At 44.5% G+C, this 16,974-nt stretch overlaps 1 protein-coding gene across 2 annotated transcripts in view; it reads right to left on the bottom strand.

Moving 5' to 3' along the window:
• Positions 1 to 16,974, bottom strand: part of wwc3 (WWC family member 3) — a 48,246-nt gene that overhangs the window by 10,310 nt on the left and 20,962 nt on the right. Inside the window, exons 6-15 of one of the 2 annotated variants that reach the window (XM_080860450.1) lie at positions 9,257 to 9,386; positions 7,702 to 7,851; positions 7,304 to 7,377; positions 4,531 to 4,773; positions 3,070 to 3,159; positions 2,110 to 2,699; positions 1,866 to 1,986; positions 1,374 to 1,457; positions 1,109 to 1,195; positions 482 to 677 (exon numbers count right to left, since the gene is read on the bottom strand). In XM_080860450.1, coding sequence (XP_080716576.1) covers positions 482 to 677; positions 1,109 to 1,195; positions 1,374 to 1,457; positions 1,866 to 1,986; positions 2,110 to 2,699; positions 3,070 to 3,159; positions 4,531 to 4,773; positions 7,304 to 7,377; positions 7,702 to 7,851; positions 9,257 to 9,386 — 1,765 coding nt within the window. The remainder of the gene's footprint in view (positions 1 to 481; positions 678 to 1,108; positions 1,196 to 1,373; positions 1,458 to 1,865; positions 1,987 to 2,109; positions 2,700 to 3,069; positions 3,160 to 4,530; positions 4,774 to 7,303; positions 7,378 to 7,701; positions 7,852 to 9,256; positions 9,387 to 16,974) is intronic. The other variant, XM_080860451.1, reaches the window with a different exon arrangement.

Below are 16,974 nucleotides of genomic sequence, written 5' to 3'. Positions count from 1 at the left end.
TAGATAATAGACAACGTAAATGAGGTAACAGTTTTGAGCATTGCCTTTAGCATCAACCTTTTCTTTTTATTACTTTTAGGAATAAAGAATACATGTGCAGCAGTGACCTTATTCTGCAATTTAAATTTGATTTTAATTTAAGTTTTATTATATTTCACTGCGCAAACAGTGATTTTAAAACACCAAAACCTTTTTTTTTCTTCATAGTGTTAATACTCAGGCATAATTAAGTTTCTAGTGGAGTATTTTAATAACAATTCTAAGCCCGGGATGCCAGTAACGCTGTTACATCAATCACTGTCTTTCTACTTAGCTTTTCATCATATAGCTACATTATTCAATTATTCTGACCCCTTCTCAGTCTTTCAGCATTAACAGAAAACAACACGAAATAGCGACAGATTGAATTCACATATTATTACATATTACATATTATGCCCACACTCTCGTGTCCTCACGCCCGACAGGTCATGACCCTCACCAGCTGTTCCTCCTGTGCTTGCATGCCGACTGCGCAGACGCTGAGCTGCAGGCTGTGCAAGGCCAGACTGTCTGCAGCCAGTGGGACGTGGAAGCCCTCGTTGAAGTTGAGCGGCGAACGCAGCTCCTGGGGCCGGCAGCAGTAGTAGGGGCACGGCCGGCTTGGGTCCACGGGTAGCATGTGCACTTTCACGTAGCTACAGGGACAGATAGAGAGGGGAAGACAGAAGGAGAGAGGGAGAAAGAGGGAGGGAGGGAGAGAGAAGGTAATAGGGGAAGAGAGAAGAGCACAGAGAGAGGGTAAAGAATGAGAGGAGAGAAAGGGAGGGAAGAAAAAGGGTTCCATTGACAGTGAATTAGGTGTATTTATTTTAGAACCACTCATGATTTGTGTTGAAACTATTTTCAAAAACGTATGGAGGGTGTGTGAGTCTGATTACGTTTTGTGTGTTTATTTGTTTGTGTGTGTGTGTGTGTGTGTGTGTGTGTGTGTGTGTGTGTGTGTGTGTGTGTGTGTGTGTGTGTGTGTGTGTGTGTGTGTGTGTGTGTGTGTGTACATGGGCACCAGACAGGTGCAAAGCTTTGAAGGAAAAAAATAAATCATATTTATACAGAGGTTTTAACTTACACTCTATAGCCTTCCCTCACTGCAGCTTTGTGTAAATTCCTCATCTGCAGGATGTGCAGCACAAGGCACTGAGAGTTTGCATCATAGCTGAGAAGGCATGACAAGAGAGCACTTTTACACACAATTATCACATCTGAGCTATTGAAAGTCAACATTTTTCCAATTAAAAACACATCAATGTAAATGGGCAGTGTTTAAAGGTGTGTGTGTGTGTTTGTGTGTGTGTGTGTGTGTGTGTGTGTGTGTGTGTGTGCGTGTGACTTACAGAAGTCCTAACTGAATCTGAGGTGCTTCAGCTGTGGTAACAGAATCTCTGCTGTATAGAATCTCCTCGGATTCGTCTGTTCTGCTGGGGACAAACACACAGGGATTTCAACAGGAATGAAAACATTGAGCATTTGGGTGGATTAACTCAATTTAACAAATGCTGCTACTGAATGAACACACAAGGTACTTAGCAACCAAGTGGAGTGGAGACCAAATACAATGACGGAGCAGCTTTAGAACCTACTAAATAGACTGAGTTCATGTCAATCTAAAACAGTTTCAGTTTCTGGGCACTAGATGGGGCCAGGGGCTAATTGGTTTCTACACACAGGGCAAATACCCCCAACTCCTCATGCATTTATGTGACAGTTCCATTCAAATGTTAGAAAAGGTTCAAATTCTGAAATGAAATGAGCATCTAATCCACACATCTGCAGTAAGGATATCTGTGACTGCCCCCCAGGTTGTCCTCCAGCTCTGGCAGGCTTACCTTCTGCTCCAGGCTTCAAACACCCCGCTGTCTGTGGCCAGAGCCTCCTCAGACACCCCCGTAGAAGTCCTCCTGGCTCTCCTGCTGTTCCTGGTACTGCTGTTGCATCGCAGGGTCACTCCTACACAGCACACACACAGACAAAAGAAACACACACATTAAACACATGTTAAAGGAAGACTTAACCAGGCAAACAAATTTAAATCTTGATCACGGTCTAAGGTAAGATTTAGCTTGGATTCACCTGTTGGATTAAATGACCCCTGAGGCCCCCCCTCTCTGTGACCCTTGGCCTCCAGCAGGTGAGTGGAGGCCGAGCCTCCACCTCCGCCGCCACCCACCTCGGCCTCAGCCGGCAGAAGCGCAGGGTTTTGGCTCCTGAGGCTCTCCAGGATGCCACGGCCCGCCACGTCTAAGTACTCCTCCGTCATCTGGGCGAGGGGGCAGTCCTGGGGCGCTGAGTGGTAGGGCGTGTCCATGGGCGAGCTGGGCGGGGACAGCGAGGAGAGGGACGAGCGGGACGAGAGCGAGGCCAGCGACTGCGGCGTGTCGTGCGAGCGCTTGGGCTTGCCCAGACTCAGCAGGTCCGAGTTGTAGCCGCCGACGCCGAGCCCACCGGTGCCCATGCCAGGGGCCTCCAGGGGCAGCAGGTAGCGCAGGTGGGGATCTGCCGGATCCAGCGGGGCCTCGACGCGCTCGTACTGGGGCAGGCCGTAGATGTCGGTGAAGCTGATGGAGCTGAGCGAGCCCCGACTCGACGCCAGGGAGCCGCGGCTGGAGGCCAAAGAGCCCCGGCTGCTGCTGGACGACATGGTCAGGTTGCTGGCAGAGAGACTGGAGGACAGAATCAAAACCATCAGATGGGCGCCTTCAAAATTCAACACATTTCAGAAAATTTCAGATTGCAAATGAATCCTTAAACTAGACATCATTACAGTAATGTTGTAATCTCAATTCAAGAGTATTTTAGATTAGGTTACACTGATGGAAAATGTTAATCATAACCATCATCATGATTTTTTTTTCTGTGCCATTTTCCATAAAGGATTGTGCATTCTTTCTCAGTGTTGAACATGCTGTAGGGTGGCTGTAAACTCAGGCCCCTGTGTGCCTAAGAGAGTGTGCAGTCAGAAGGAGGGGTGGCAAGGGCAGTGGGCTGGCTGGAGTGGTTTCCACGGGTGGCCTTGAGGAGAGACTCCAGTACCTCTTGAGCTGCGAGTGGAGGTAGGTCGTGATGCGTGTGGCCTCCTCCAGCTGTCGAAGCAGCACATTTCTCTTCTCCTGCTGCAGGATCCTGCACACACACACACACACACACACACACACACACACACACACACACACACACACACACACACACACACAGACTTTAGCAGCTGCGGGATCCCACTAAACACTTTCAATGCAGCCTGACTGATGGCACAGTACTTTTTTCTCAATGGTGATGCAGTATGTTGGTATCATCCGTAATGTGTTCTTATATGTGCATATAATAAAAAGCAGCTTTGAAGATGTAGGGAAAGCTATTTTGCACTAACAGTACTTTGGACCATTTGTTGATTTTTGCAATTACCATCACTGAGGAAAAAAGACGGACAGAAAAAGAAAGAAAAAAAGATGAAAAAGATAGTCATCGAGGCAGAGAAAGAGGTAGAGAGACATGCAGGAAGGGAGCAAGGGAGGGAAGGGTAGAAAGAGGGAGAAAAAGAAAGAAAGAAACAAGGAAAGAAATCTTTGAATGAAGAGCAACTTGTGTGGCCAGATTGAGCACAAACAACAACAACGAAAATCCTCAATCTGTCTGTGGGCATTCTTCCACTATCTGAGTGGGCACAGACGGCATTGCTCCCGCTGCATGAGGGGCTGAGGGCGCCCCCACACTCCCTTGAACTCCGCCTTCAGCATCTACACCAGCAGCAGGCCACACACACACGGGCCACACACACACGTGCAGAGCTCTGCCACACACACACAATGCCATCCCGTGCTGGGAAAAGGAATCTGCAAGTGTAATCAGACTGATCTTCCCGCCATACTGGCATGTAGCCCTCATGGCATGGCATGTCTTTTGGGAAAAGTTACATTTCATCTGTGTGGCTCGTCATGCCTCTTTAAGGGATCGGTCATAAACATTGTTTACAGAAAGCGTAGCCTCATTCGGTTAAGCTGAAAACATTTTGAAAAATAAAGTCCATATTCTACATGGTGGAGCAATAAGGCATCAGCCGGCTAGCCCAGGTAACAGTGTTTACATCACATCTGCGAAAGCGAATCGTGTTGGTTTTGGAATTAGCTGTTTGCACAGGACTCAGTGTTATTAATGAGCAGTCAGTGAGAGAGGGAGAGAGAGATGGAAGAAGGTATAGAGAGAGAGAAAAATACAGCAAGAGAGAGGGAGGGAGGAAGGGAGGGAGAGAGAGCAAGGGAGAGAGAGGTGGGGAGAAAGGGAGAGAGAGAAAGAGAGAGAGAGAGGGAGGGAGGGAAAGAGGTAGAGAGTGATAGAGGGAGGAAGGGAGAGAAACCTCTGGTTGGCTACTTGGCTTTACAGTCAGAGAGAAAGACAGAGAGTGAGGGAGCGAGACAGAGAGAGAAAGAGAGAGAGTAAGAGAGAGATACAGAGAGAGAGGGGAAGAGAAGGGGGTTGGGGGGGGGGGGGTGTTCTGACCTCTGGTTGGCTCCCTGGCTCTGCAGGCTGCGGGCCCTCTGCACCTCCTCATCGAGGCGCCGGCGCTCCTCCTCCAGCTGCAGGAAGGCCTCCGGGGGGCGCTGCTGCTGGCTGAGCAGCGTGATCTCCTGCAGCAGGGCCTCCTTCTCGCGCAGCAGCTGCAGGCTGTCCCGATCCACCTCGGCCCGGCCACACCAGCTCTCGCTGTCCAACTGGGCCAGCTGGTGCTGGATGCTGGACACTCTGGAGATGGAAGGACAGCCGTGGAGAGAAGGAAAGAGAGAGGGTACGTGAGGGAGAGAGAGAGAGAGAGAGAGAGAGAGAGAGAGAGAGAGACAGAGACAGAGACAGAGAACGAGAGTGGGTGAGTGAGATGGAGAGAAGGAAAGAGAGAGTGTACGTGAGAGAGGGAGAGAGAGAGAGAGAGAGAACGAGAGTGAGTGAGTGAGTGAGATGGGAAAAAGGAAAAGACTGGAAGTGAAATGCAGAACCAATGAACCATCCTCTGTGCCTAACCTAAGGACACCATAGACCTCAGGTGCATCTGGAGAATAATCTGAGATCTGTTTACATCTGACTTACCAGCACAAGCACACTGACTGCTCTGAGATCTGTTTACATCTGACTAACCAGCACAAGCACATTGACTGCTCTGAGATCTGTTTACATCTGACTAACCAGCACAAGCACACTGACTGCTCTGAGATCTGTTTACATCTGACTAACCAGCACAAGCACACGGACTGCATGGAATGGAAATGGTTACCCCTCTCAAACGTGAAATTAGCAGCGGCCGTTTGTTTACACTTTCCTTCAAATGAAATGTGTCCCACTGAAAACAGGGGTGCAAAGGTGTGTTTGTGGAGCTGAGGTTGTAACGCTTTGAGGGAGGAGACAAAGGAGGTGGAGGAGGAGGTGGTGGTGGAGGAGGAACAGGAGGAGAGGGGAGTCAAGAGAGTTATGGTTAAAGTGAAATAACTGTGTTTATGTGTTTTGCAGTTGAGACGTTGTGTGACTCAGCAAGGGAGCATGCAAGTTTCCACAGGTCTCCCTCCCTCCTTCTACTCGCTTACTCACTCACTCGCTCAGCTCTTCTCTGATGTCATGGCTGGCGCTGTGGCCGCGCGTCACTGTGGCAACAAGTGTCTCATAAAAAAAAAGGGCTGCTAGAAGCCTGGGTAATCATGAAGCCACCGCTACCGCTGCTACAGCTGCAGAGATACCCTACTCTTACAGTCAGTATGCATGAAACCAAAGGAAGTGGGACTGTAAGAAGGTCATGGCTGATCTGTTTATACATGAACAATTAATAACGCATTGTTCAAATGTACCTTTCCTTGGTAACATAAAAACTCACTTGAATTGGAATGGATAAATGTAACAATAAGCATCACCAGAATCATCATTAGTCCACTGATTTTACAACGTCATGTTACCAATATCGGTAATAATCATTAACATTCTCGGCCGCATGTTGGTAAGCCGCCACAGTATCACATCTGCCATGATTTAATGGGCAGCTGTGGCCTACTGGTTAGGGTTTCGGGCTGGCAACCGGAGGGTGGCCGGCAGGGGTGGGGGTAAAAATCGATTATTCGATTTTTCTCGATTCTCTCTAAAACGATTATCTCTCGATTCAGAAAAGTTCATAATCGATTTTGCAATTTAAAAACACATCCATTTTATGTTGAAATGCAAGCTGCATCGATTATTGGATTGTTCATAGAAAGTCAAAATTGTGACAAGGAAAAAAAAATTCTCTAATAAAAAATAGAGAAGGTTATTCATCTGATTTTCTTTAATTATCAAACACAAAGTAGGAAGTGTAGCAAAGACTCTGAGTAGCAAACTCGAATGTTTTAAAAGTCGAAATGGATTTATAATCGTTTTATCGGTTTAGAATTGATAATCGTTTTTTTTTACACATCCATTTTATGTTGATATGCAATTATCGATTGATTATCGATTATCAATTCGAAACCGATAAAACGATTATCGATGCATTTCAACTATTGAATCATTTGAGTTTGCAACTCAGAGTCTAAAATCACTTCCTACTTTGTGTTTGATAATTAAAGAAAATCAACAGCTGAATTCCCTTCTCTATTTGCTTTATTAGAGAAAAAGCTTTTAATGGTCACAATTTTGACTTTCTATGAGCAATGCAATAGTCGATGCAGCTTGCATTTCAACAAAAAAGTTTTTTTTTTATTACAAAATCGATTTAAAATCGATAATCGATTTAAAGTAGAATCGTTGACCTCTGAATCGATTTCGAATCGAATCGTGAGGTGCCAAGAGATTCCCACCCCTAGTGGCTGGTTCGATCCCCGACCAGTAGGAAAAATGTGGGCAGGGGAAGTGGTAGAGCACTGCTCTCCCTTGAGCAAGGCACCTAGCTCCAATCACTGCTCCCCGGGCGCTCAAAAGCAGCTCACTGCTCCGGGTTAGTGTGCTTCACTGTGTGTATCACTGTGTGTATCACTACCCTGGATGGGTAAAATGCAGAGATAAAATTCAGAGTGTGTGTGTCACTATCTCTGCCGTAAACAGTCACTAGGGCTCATTTCCATTCCATTCCATAAGATCAGGACTTTGTTATGATAGTTTTCATACCGCACAGATCTGGGTATGTGCGCTTGAACCCTGCATCAGAAGACTGAGGTCCTTACTGACACATAATAATGACAATTTAGACTACTTGACAAGTGGCATGCATGTACATTTCAATGGCTGCATATGTGGAAGGCATAAGAGTACATTTCACACTTACCGTTTCTTAGATTCTTCATACTGCCAGTTAAGTCTCTCTTTGTCCACCACTGGAGAGAAATCCTGGGAGCCAAACTGAAATAATATGAAATAATATGACACTCGTCCTTTAGTCATGGTAAACTCTTTTTTTTCTTAAATAATATCTGCCTTTATAATACAGAATAATTTAGAGAATATTCCTGGCAGGAAATCATTTTTTGCAGAGGTTACATAAACTTCCTTACATACCACTTTAAGTGGCAAAACTTAAGTGCAAAGTGAAGCTAGTGCAGTATGTTACATTAGATATACATAACCCATACCCAATTGAAACAACAATTTCACATACATGTTGTAGCATTTGGTATGATTCTAGTAGTAACAAACACAAGTAAAACAATGCATATGCATGAGTACCTCTCCTGTGATCTCAGTCTGACAGCCAGTCTCACAGTACTGCTGCAAAAGGCACGAGTCACCCAGGGTAGTGCTGCTGTTGGCCACCTCATTTATCGAGTCGCCTGTGGACAAGGTGCTGTGATAGTTGGCGGTGAGCTTCGCCAGGCTCTGGAGAGGAAGGACAGAAAGCCAGGAGTGAATGATTAACATACACAAACTATACATAAACACATAAACACATAAACACAGACGCAGACGCAGACGCAGACGCAGACGCAGACACGCACAAAGCTCTGACAACAGAAGAGTTCTCCTGGCCTCCCCTGGCACCAATTTCTGGTCTCTTAAGTGTGAATTAATGATTATCTGTTTCTGTGCATGACAACCACTGGGTGGCGCTACAAAACACTAAAAACAGCTGTCCAAAGAGAAAAGAAATATGGCAGTGAAAAGTTTGCAAACAAGGCAAGCACTTCAGTAGAGGCTTGGAAAAGTTTTTTTGTTTTCCAATGATTTACTTCTTTGGGGCACTTAGGTAACCAAGCAAACAACAATTATAAAAAAAAAAAGCCACAGACATCATCCAAAACCGCAAACCATAGACCAAGAGAGTATGCATAAAGTATTCAAAAGATATGTAAAAGTATGCAAAAATAAAAAAAACCTCAAATGATTTCAAACATTCTCAGAATACTGAAGTTGCACAGAATGTGAGAACACCAATCAATCACTTGAAGGCAGAAAGAAAAGATGGGGCTTGGTTAAACATATTTTATTAGCATTCCACTCCCAATTTGACCATTTGAACAAATGTGATGACATGCACTGTACATGCAACTAAAAGCTAAATGCATTTGAAAAACCATCATATATATACACATATCTTTAGTGTCAAGTTTCTTTATCAGCTCAGACTTGAGGTTTTGTTAGACATGTGAAAAAATGGGGCCTGGTTATCAGCATTCCACTCCGAATTTGAACAATTGTGATGACTGGCCATAACTTGTACGCATTTGATCATATCATATATACAAACAGATTCATTCACTGTTTCTTTAATGTCATGTTTTTTTTTTTTAAATCAGCTCAGGTTGACTAGCGAGGTTTTGGGTCGACATGTGCTCCAACAACTGCCTGCTTCGGCACGTACGGTGGGTGATAAGTACCACTGTTTAGCTTTGAACATCAACAGATTTTAGCGGTGGGAAAACGAATCAAGGGACACACCTCCAAAAAGCCACTGCGCATTATGCAGCAACCACGGTTCCTAAGAATGTTAAAAACCTTAGACAGTAGATGGTTTAATGATGGTTGTTGCTCATCAGGCTCCCTAAAACGCATCCCTTTGTGGTGAGGAGGTAAGACATTAAATTTACATTTAGTCATTTATCAGACACTTTTGTCCAAAGGGACATACAAGGGAGAGGACAGTCAAGCTACGAGCAATAGAACCTGGTGTAACAATAAATACTGCTTTACATAAGACATATATATATATAAAAAAATAAGTGCAGGAATGTAACCGCTATAATTGCAAGGTGAGACACTAGCGACACGGTCTGTCTGGACTCACCTGGATGAGGTCCTGCCTCTCCTTCTCGCCTGATGTGATGGCCTTCTTGATGCTGCGCAGCTCGGTGAAGATGGCCTGGGCCTCGTCCAGCTTGTAGTTTGTCTGAGTGTTGGACATCTTCCTGTCAATCCTGTCAACACCCAACAGCAAAAGACACAAACGTAAGATGTAGCTACGGCGTACTGCAAGCACTGGTCTTTTGTAGGACTAGAACACTTAGATTAAAAAAGACAGACATGGACTGAATAGTGAACACACAGAGGGTCATTGTGAAGCAGAGCTGGGCTGAAGACTCAGGAGACACATAGGGACACACAATTAAGAGGGACAGTCTGTGAGACATTTGAATGAGGCTTTAACTAGCATCTACAATCTTACATGACAGATGACGGATGCAACCGGGGAACTTTGAATGTTTTTCAACTTGTCATAGGAAATCTGAGGCAGAATGAAAAGTGCTTTGACTGATCTATTTTGAATCCTTACAATGCTATTTGGAACCGAACAGTTTTTCTGTTAGCCAAAGAATTTCATGGCTCTATAATGACAATACGCTTTAGAACATTTCTTGCTGAGAGTGTAACGTCCCATCGTCACAGAAACAGCCTCCATCCTCTTCCAGCTTTACTGCCGTGTTTCTGTTCCACAGAGCGCTGTGCTGACTGGGTAAGCAGAGTCAGCAACACAGTGTGCACTTAACTACCTACTGGTATCAGCAGTAGCAGCTCACCATGGTTCCACACATTCACACACACACAAAGACACACACACACACACACACACACGCACACACACACGCACACACACACGCACACACACACACACGTGCACACATACATATGCACACATACACACACACAAGCGCACACACAAACACCTACCTAAATATAGTTTACATAAGTGTGCATCCCTTGCTGCCTTCCTTCACACACCTAATTATAAAGAATTAAATTGGGCATGACATCACTTGCTCCTTAAATGAATCGGGGTGTTCCTAGACGCGAGGGTTATTTTAATATCACGCCTGAAGTCCTCATTAGCTTCTCAGAGGGAGAGGCTGTTAACCACACTCATGTCTCTGCACTGAGGAAATGAATTAGCCTGACAATAACCCAGAGCCTGTTTGAACTGTTTAGCAGAAGAAAAAAAAAAGAAGAAAAACGTGACGCTGGATAACTAGGTTTCGTTGGAAGGAACCGGATGCGCGTTGTCCGTTTCAAATAGTATAATATTGTATAAACCGTTAAACTGTATCAGAAGAGCAGTTCAAACACAGGAGACAAAGCGGTATCTAATGATGGTTGCTGGGGGTGGGGCGGACCAGGAGGTGGGGTGGGAAGAGGTAAGGGGGATTTATTGAAACCTTAATGGCCACTCATAGGCATGTCTGTCTGACCTGTTAACTGTTTAGCCATGCTAGAATAATATTGTTTTAACTTCTACCAGCTCCCAGTCTCCAAGGCATCATAATTAGGCGAGGGAAACTGGAGCCCGCCACACTTAAAGCCGCCTGTCGGGGAATGTCTGCCTTTTCAAAGCACCACGACTCAAGACATAAATCTACTGTGTTATGCTTGCAATGCAGGTCACAAAGACAAGAGACAGACAGAGAGAAAAAGGGACAGAATGCCATTCCAATATGGCAAAGAGAGAGAGAGCGAAAGGGAGGGAGTGAGAAACAAGAATTTTTTAACAGCTGGGCAGATGTGAAATGACATCTTAAGTCTTCATATAACATTTCCTCATACCTGAAAGAGGATGTATGTATCTTTTCAAAATGGCAATTTATTATAATTTTTTTCCTTTTAAAAACATGTTGGTCGGCAGATATTGCCGTTCTACCGTGTTTAACTACTTGAGCTGATAACTGATCGCTTAAATATGTACTGTTAACGAAAGGAGATGCAGTAATGGACCAGGAAATCGGCTGACTGTAAACATGACAGAGTAAGACCATAAGTATTTAAGCCTATTCCTATGTAAGTACGCCAGGGAGAACAGCACAAAGGTGACAAAGAGAGAAAGCGAGACGTTGGCTGACGCACGGCTGCCTGCCTGACACAGAGAGCGGGAGCGGCGTGAGGGAGAGTGATGTGTCGGCAGCTGCCTGCCTTTTACATCACCGGGCGCTGGCACTGGGCCCGCAGCTCTGGCTGCGCCGCGCTTCCTCTCGGCCCCGCTCCGCTCCTTCAACAGCAGGTACTGTTGGCTCGTGCCGCCTGCCTCTTCCTCCCCACACAAACCCGCCTTTGTCCCCCTCCACCCTCCAAACGCCCCCCACCCACCTCCTATTCCCAACCCCAGCCCTGCAAGCCTCCCCAGCGGCCAACACCCCACCACACAACCTCCCCCCCCCCCCCCCCCCCCCCCCCAAACACCACCACTACCACTCCCTGCACTCACCACACTCAAACAGTAACACACAACTCTATTCAGCTACCTACTGTACTGAAGGGCTGTGCTGGACTGCTGTGCTGCATTCACTAGCAGCTTTAGCAGTGATAGTCAACTAACTAGCAGCTTTAGCAGTGATAGTCAACTAACTAGCAGCTTTAGCAGTGATATTCCACTAACTAGCAGTTATAGCAGTGATAGTCCACTAACTAGCAGCTTTAGCAGTGATAGTCCTCTTATTAGCAGCTATAGCTGTGATAGTACACTAACTAGCAGCTATAGCAGTGATATTCCACTAACTAGCAGCTATAGCAGTGATAGTCCACTAACTAGCAGTGATAGTCCCCTAACTAGCAGCTTTAGCAGTGATAACCAACTAACTAGCAGCTTTAGCTGTGAAGGTCCACTTACTAGCAGCTATAGAACTTTAGCAGGGGCCACAATCATAGGGGAAAAGCTATTTGAGTCGAATTTGTATGGAGGAATCATTAAGCTTCAGAAAGTGGCAGAAGGGGAAATAAGTATTATATTTCTATTATACTACAAGTAATATCTACATGCTTTGGTCCTGCGCTTCTCTATAGGCCGGTGTGTCTCAAAACAAAACCACACAGAAATGGACGATAAGAGCCGAAGCCTCTGTTCACACAGCCAGGGGCGGCCCTAGCACATTTGGCGCTCTAGGCGAGCTCCACTCCTGGCGCTAAATATATATATATATTTTTTTCGGGCGCATTATTTGGCGCTCCCTCTCTAGATGGCGCTCTAAGCGGCCGCCTAACCCGCCTGTAGGAAAGGCCGCCCCTGCACACAGCACTGAGGGACAACAAGACAACACAAGGAAAGGCTTCTATCTCCTTCTGTCTTTCCTCTTGTGCAGGGATTAAAATTAACTTTTTTCACCACCGTCCCGGAACTGTCCCGAAAATCATTTTCAACCGCCCCGAAACGTCCCGGAACCGTCCCGAATTTTATGAGAAAAAAAAAACTAAATTCGGTGCAAATTAATTCAAACAATGAATTCCATTAAGATTATACAAGAATAAAAACTGCTGCTGGCAATAGATTTAAAATCCAAAACTGTTTATTAAAACTCTCTCAATTGGTTTGGGTCATTTCTTAAAACTGAGATGACATTCCTATTCCTGCATCCCATTTAATACAAGAATATGTCTTTTTCCACTCAGGAAGGAACTTCCATTTTAATTTAATTTAATTTTAATATTTCCTTTTCATAAATATGTATTAAATTATTCCCCATAGTCCATTCTCTTGATTTCATAGCTTTCAGCGTTGTTTATTTATGTTAGAGCTTTCATCCAATCATATTTCAGCTATCATGTGTTGCCAGGCTCCAAGAATCTTCCCCGAGAATAGAAATCGAGGCCTTCAGAATTGAACGTGACACGTAAACGTCCTTTGATTGGATACTGAGGCAGACCGGTGCAGTGCTTCAGTGCTCAGTTTAGTTGGCTAATGTAAAACGACGTACATCGGTTGCAATGCTTATTATGCTAGTTGTTTCAATTGGTAAGACTAAATATAATTACATTAACCAACTCAAATAAACTAGTTTACACCAACTTGATAATTCCAGTTTTTGATACAATTACAACGCCATTTTCAAGACGGAACTTTCAAGAAAAACTGGATATCGTGTATGGAGGACCAAACCTGCCATATTTGCAAATGAATGAATGAATAAATAAATAAATGGCCACATCCATGCAATTCCTATTCCTATTCCTTTTCCTATTTCTTTTTCTATTCCTATTCCTATTCCTATTCCTATTCCTATTCCTATTCCTATTCCTACTCCTATTCCTATTTCTTCTTCTCAATATGTTAATGAGATGTGTCAATCAAAAATAGGTAGGCGGTATTTGACACACCATTGGCTAATCATTTTCAATGCGTTGTAATGCGATGTTCTCTCAACTAGATAGTTAGTCATCAAAACTAGCGAAAGCGCAGTTTGCTAGATAGAAAGCTAGCTAACGGCAAGCAGCTTAATTTGATTTGGAGCAGACATATGTGTATTTTGCGATGTATTGAGTTGGGAGTGGGGTCTCACACACTGTTTAATCCACAGCTGGCAACTTTCCTCCTATGTTTTGGGCTTTAGAAATGTGAACAAAAACGATGTGTCCCTCTAATCTCTCAGGGTACCTTGTATCAGATCTACAAGTCCCGTAGGCACACTTTCGCCATGCTACCCAGACATCAAAGTTGTCGGACCTTCTTTTCTTAGAAGCGGTTGCTAGGTATGATTGGATATACATTTTAGTTTTCAACGAGATCGGCCAGCCTGGCCAGTGTTGGCAAAAAAAAATCACAAGAAGTCGCTATTGGTTCACTGAAAAGTCGCCAGAAGTCGCTAGATTGCGTCATGACGTCATGTGTGACGTAACCACGCCCACCCCACGTGTGACGTAAACACGTGGCCAGGCGGAACTGACCTTTTTGTAAGGTTTTTATGCTTTTTTTTTGTGGGGTGGGGGTGGAGGGTGGAAAACAAAAGTTAAACATGCCGATTAGAAGACTAAGGGTAAAGTAATAATTATGAATTATTATTTATTTTTTTGTCTTTGAGGATTGGGGATGGAGGGTAGGGTTTTTTTTTTTTTTTTGTAACTGGAGAACTGATTAAGGTCTCATGACCATTACACTCTAACTTAGGAAGAAGGTCTTGTGAACTTTGCAATTTCATTACATTAACAGGTGTCAGTTAGTTGGTGGTCCCCTTAAACTCAAAGGGCTAGAATTTAGGAGGAGGTTTGGTCCTCCATAATCGTGAGGATAGGACGTTTAATGAAACTGCTTTGCAGGTGGGACAATGCGATGTTTAGTGGACAAACTTGTTAAAGCTCACATAGGCTACTTTCGGTGGACTGAATAAAACTTTGTAGACTAATCCCTGAAAATCGCCTTTTATTTTTAAGTTGTGACAGTAATATCCAAGCGATCATATAACTGAGAGTTTACTACTCTTAATGTATTGTTAATACGGGTGTATTGATTTTAAATGCTCCGGAAATATTAATTAAGTCTGTTGTACTCGACTATGTTAAGGTGATGCAATGCTCACTTTTATACTGCCTTTCTGTATAAATATATGGTTTGAGAGCCATGGCGTCATAATGATGGTATTAAGAGGTGGATTCACTCAGTTTAACATCGTGTAGGACATCACTGAAGGCCTAGTCGTGAAATGCACGGACCGCCACTGTTGTCACTAATAGAACACAAACGTGAGGCGCGAGTCCATTTCAAGTCAAGTCAGATTTATTGTCAGTGTCTAATGTCTTCATTCAAGGACATTGAAATTGCGTTTCTTTTCCGTTTAAATGAGTTGCAAGTGCAATAAAAAGCGGGCTGAAATTCTCGTCGTCCCGACGTCGTCCCAAATTAAAATGTTGATCGTCCCAATGACAATTGAATACGGCCCCGGGACGATGGGACGACGTTAATTTTAATCCCTGCTCTTGTGGCTTCTCTCTGCATTTAATCACCTTTCTCTCGTTCCATCTCAGCATTTTCTGGATCACTTTTCCTGTGTCTGTTTCTCCACTGAACCTCACCAGGCCCAAGCTGACCAAACCACCATCTTGTTTCACTGATGTCCCCTCCAAAGACAGTCCTCCCCTCATTGTGACATCAGCAGCACACAGAGGGGGGATTTCCATATCAGCGCTTGTTTATTTGTTTGGCTACTTGAGATGTGGTTCCATGGCTAATTTGCCCTCGACCTGCCGCTGCCAAAGGCACCGATTTTGAACTAGAGCGGCCCTGTGGCCTAAGGTACCAGAAGGCCTTATGGGTAAAGTGTGTTTGTTGTATGTTCAAAAGACACAGAAAAGAGGGCAAGAAAGTAAGGAAAAGTGAAGTAAAAAAAAAAAAAAAAAAAAAAAAAAAAGAAGGAGCAAGCCCATCCCATGCGGCAACAGGCTCCGTGTTCTCAGGGAGCGGTGGATTCTGGGTGCTATTCTGGGAGCCACTCGAGTTGTGTTCTATCTAAGAGATAAGCCACCTCTTGCCGGGATGCAGGAAATGCGCAGGAATTTGCTGCCAGATATCTCTGTGTTTTTCAAACTGCTTTCAAGCACTTTTCTCTCTCTCTCACACACACCATTCCCTTCTCTCACTGGTTGCTCTCCCTCTTTCTCCCTCTCTCCCATCTCTGTCTCTCTCTCTCTCTCTCTCTCTCTCCCTCCCTCCCTCCCTCTCTATCCTCATGGAGCTTTTCCTGTCCGAACTGAGCCTTGGCTCCCTGCACTCCACTGGTGCATCCTCTTCCTGAGGTGGAGTCTCCTTTTCCAGAAAGTACACACAGATTCATGAAAGCCTCTCAAATTCTCTCGCGCTTATTCTCTCTCCCCCCTATTATTCTTTTCTCCCACGCAAACATATTCATACATATTCTCTCTCTCTCTCTCTCTCTCCCTCACATAAACACTCACTCACGCACTCGCTAAAACACACACACACCAAAACACCACAGACAAGAGCACAGCACACAACAAAAAAAACAAAAACAACAAAAAAAACCTAAAAACTTGGCGTGCCTCACAAAGGCCTGAGAGTGCGCACAGTTTCAGCGGGGTGGCCGCACGGGCTATTTTAAGGCCGCCTGTGAGACCGACACAAACAACGTCTTACTGCTGCCGTAGCTTTCAGACACAAGGAGGGTACGTGGTCAGTGTTTGGTTTTGAAGCTCCACTGAACTGTATAATACCTAAATTACGTAATTAAATTACTCCAAATTGAAACAGAGACAGACATTCACCACAAGGCTGGTATAAATCATATTGTGATTTTTTTTTCCTCTCATTTTGGGGAGCGGTATATATATGGAAAAAAGTTTAAAAGTCATTCTCAGACGACAGCCTGAATTTGCCCAAGCCAGGCAGAACTGTTTTAGGATGTGCGTGGTCAAGCATTGGAGCCTTGAATTACAACAGAAGTGGTAGTGGCCCCAACATAAACATTGACCCATTCAGTGTGCACGCTGCTGTGACATATTCATTATCTCCTCATAATCTTCTGAAAGGCTACACGGAAAACCACGCTAATGTCTATTTAACTTCTTTTGCAAGTTTCTGACATGGATCTATAATTAACATATAGCACCCACCCACACTATGTCAACAGCACACTTAATGGACAGAATCTGCCAAAAGACAGTGAAATGGGCAGGCTGTTACCGTAGGTTCAGGCATAGAGGATAGAAGCCCTTGGTTACAGATAGACACAAACAGAAGGAAAGTTCTAGAACACACAATTCAGAAGAACATGAGAGTACATGCAGAGGAGTAGGTATAGT

Source organism: Sprattus sprattus (assembly GCF_963457725.1).
Source record: "Sprattus sprattus genome assembly, chromosome: 2".
NCBI lineage: Eukaryota > Metazoa > Chordata > Actinopteri > Clupeiformes > Clupeidae > Sprattus > Sprattus sprattus.
The sequence above is the reverse complement of the archived record's forward strand: the minus strand, read 5'-3'. Positions and strand labels throughout refer to the sequence as shown.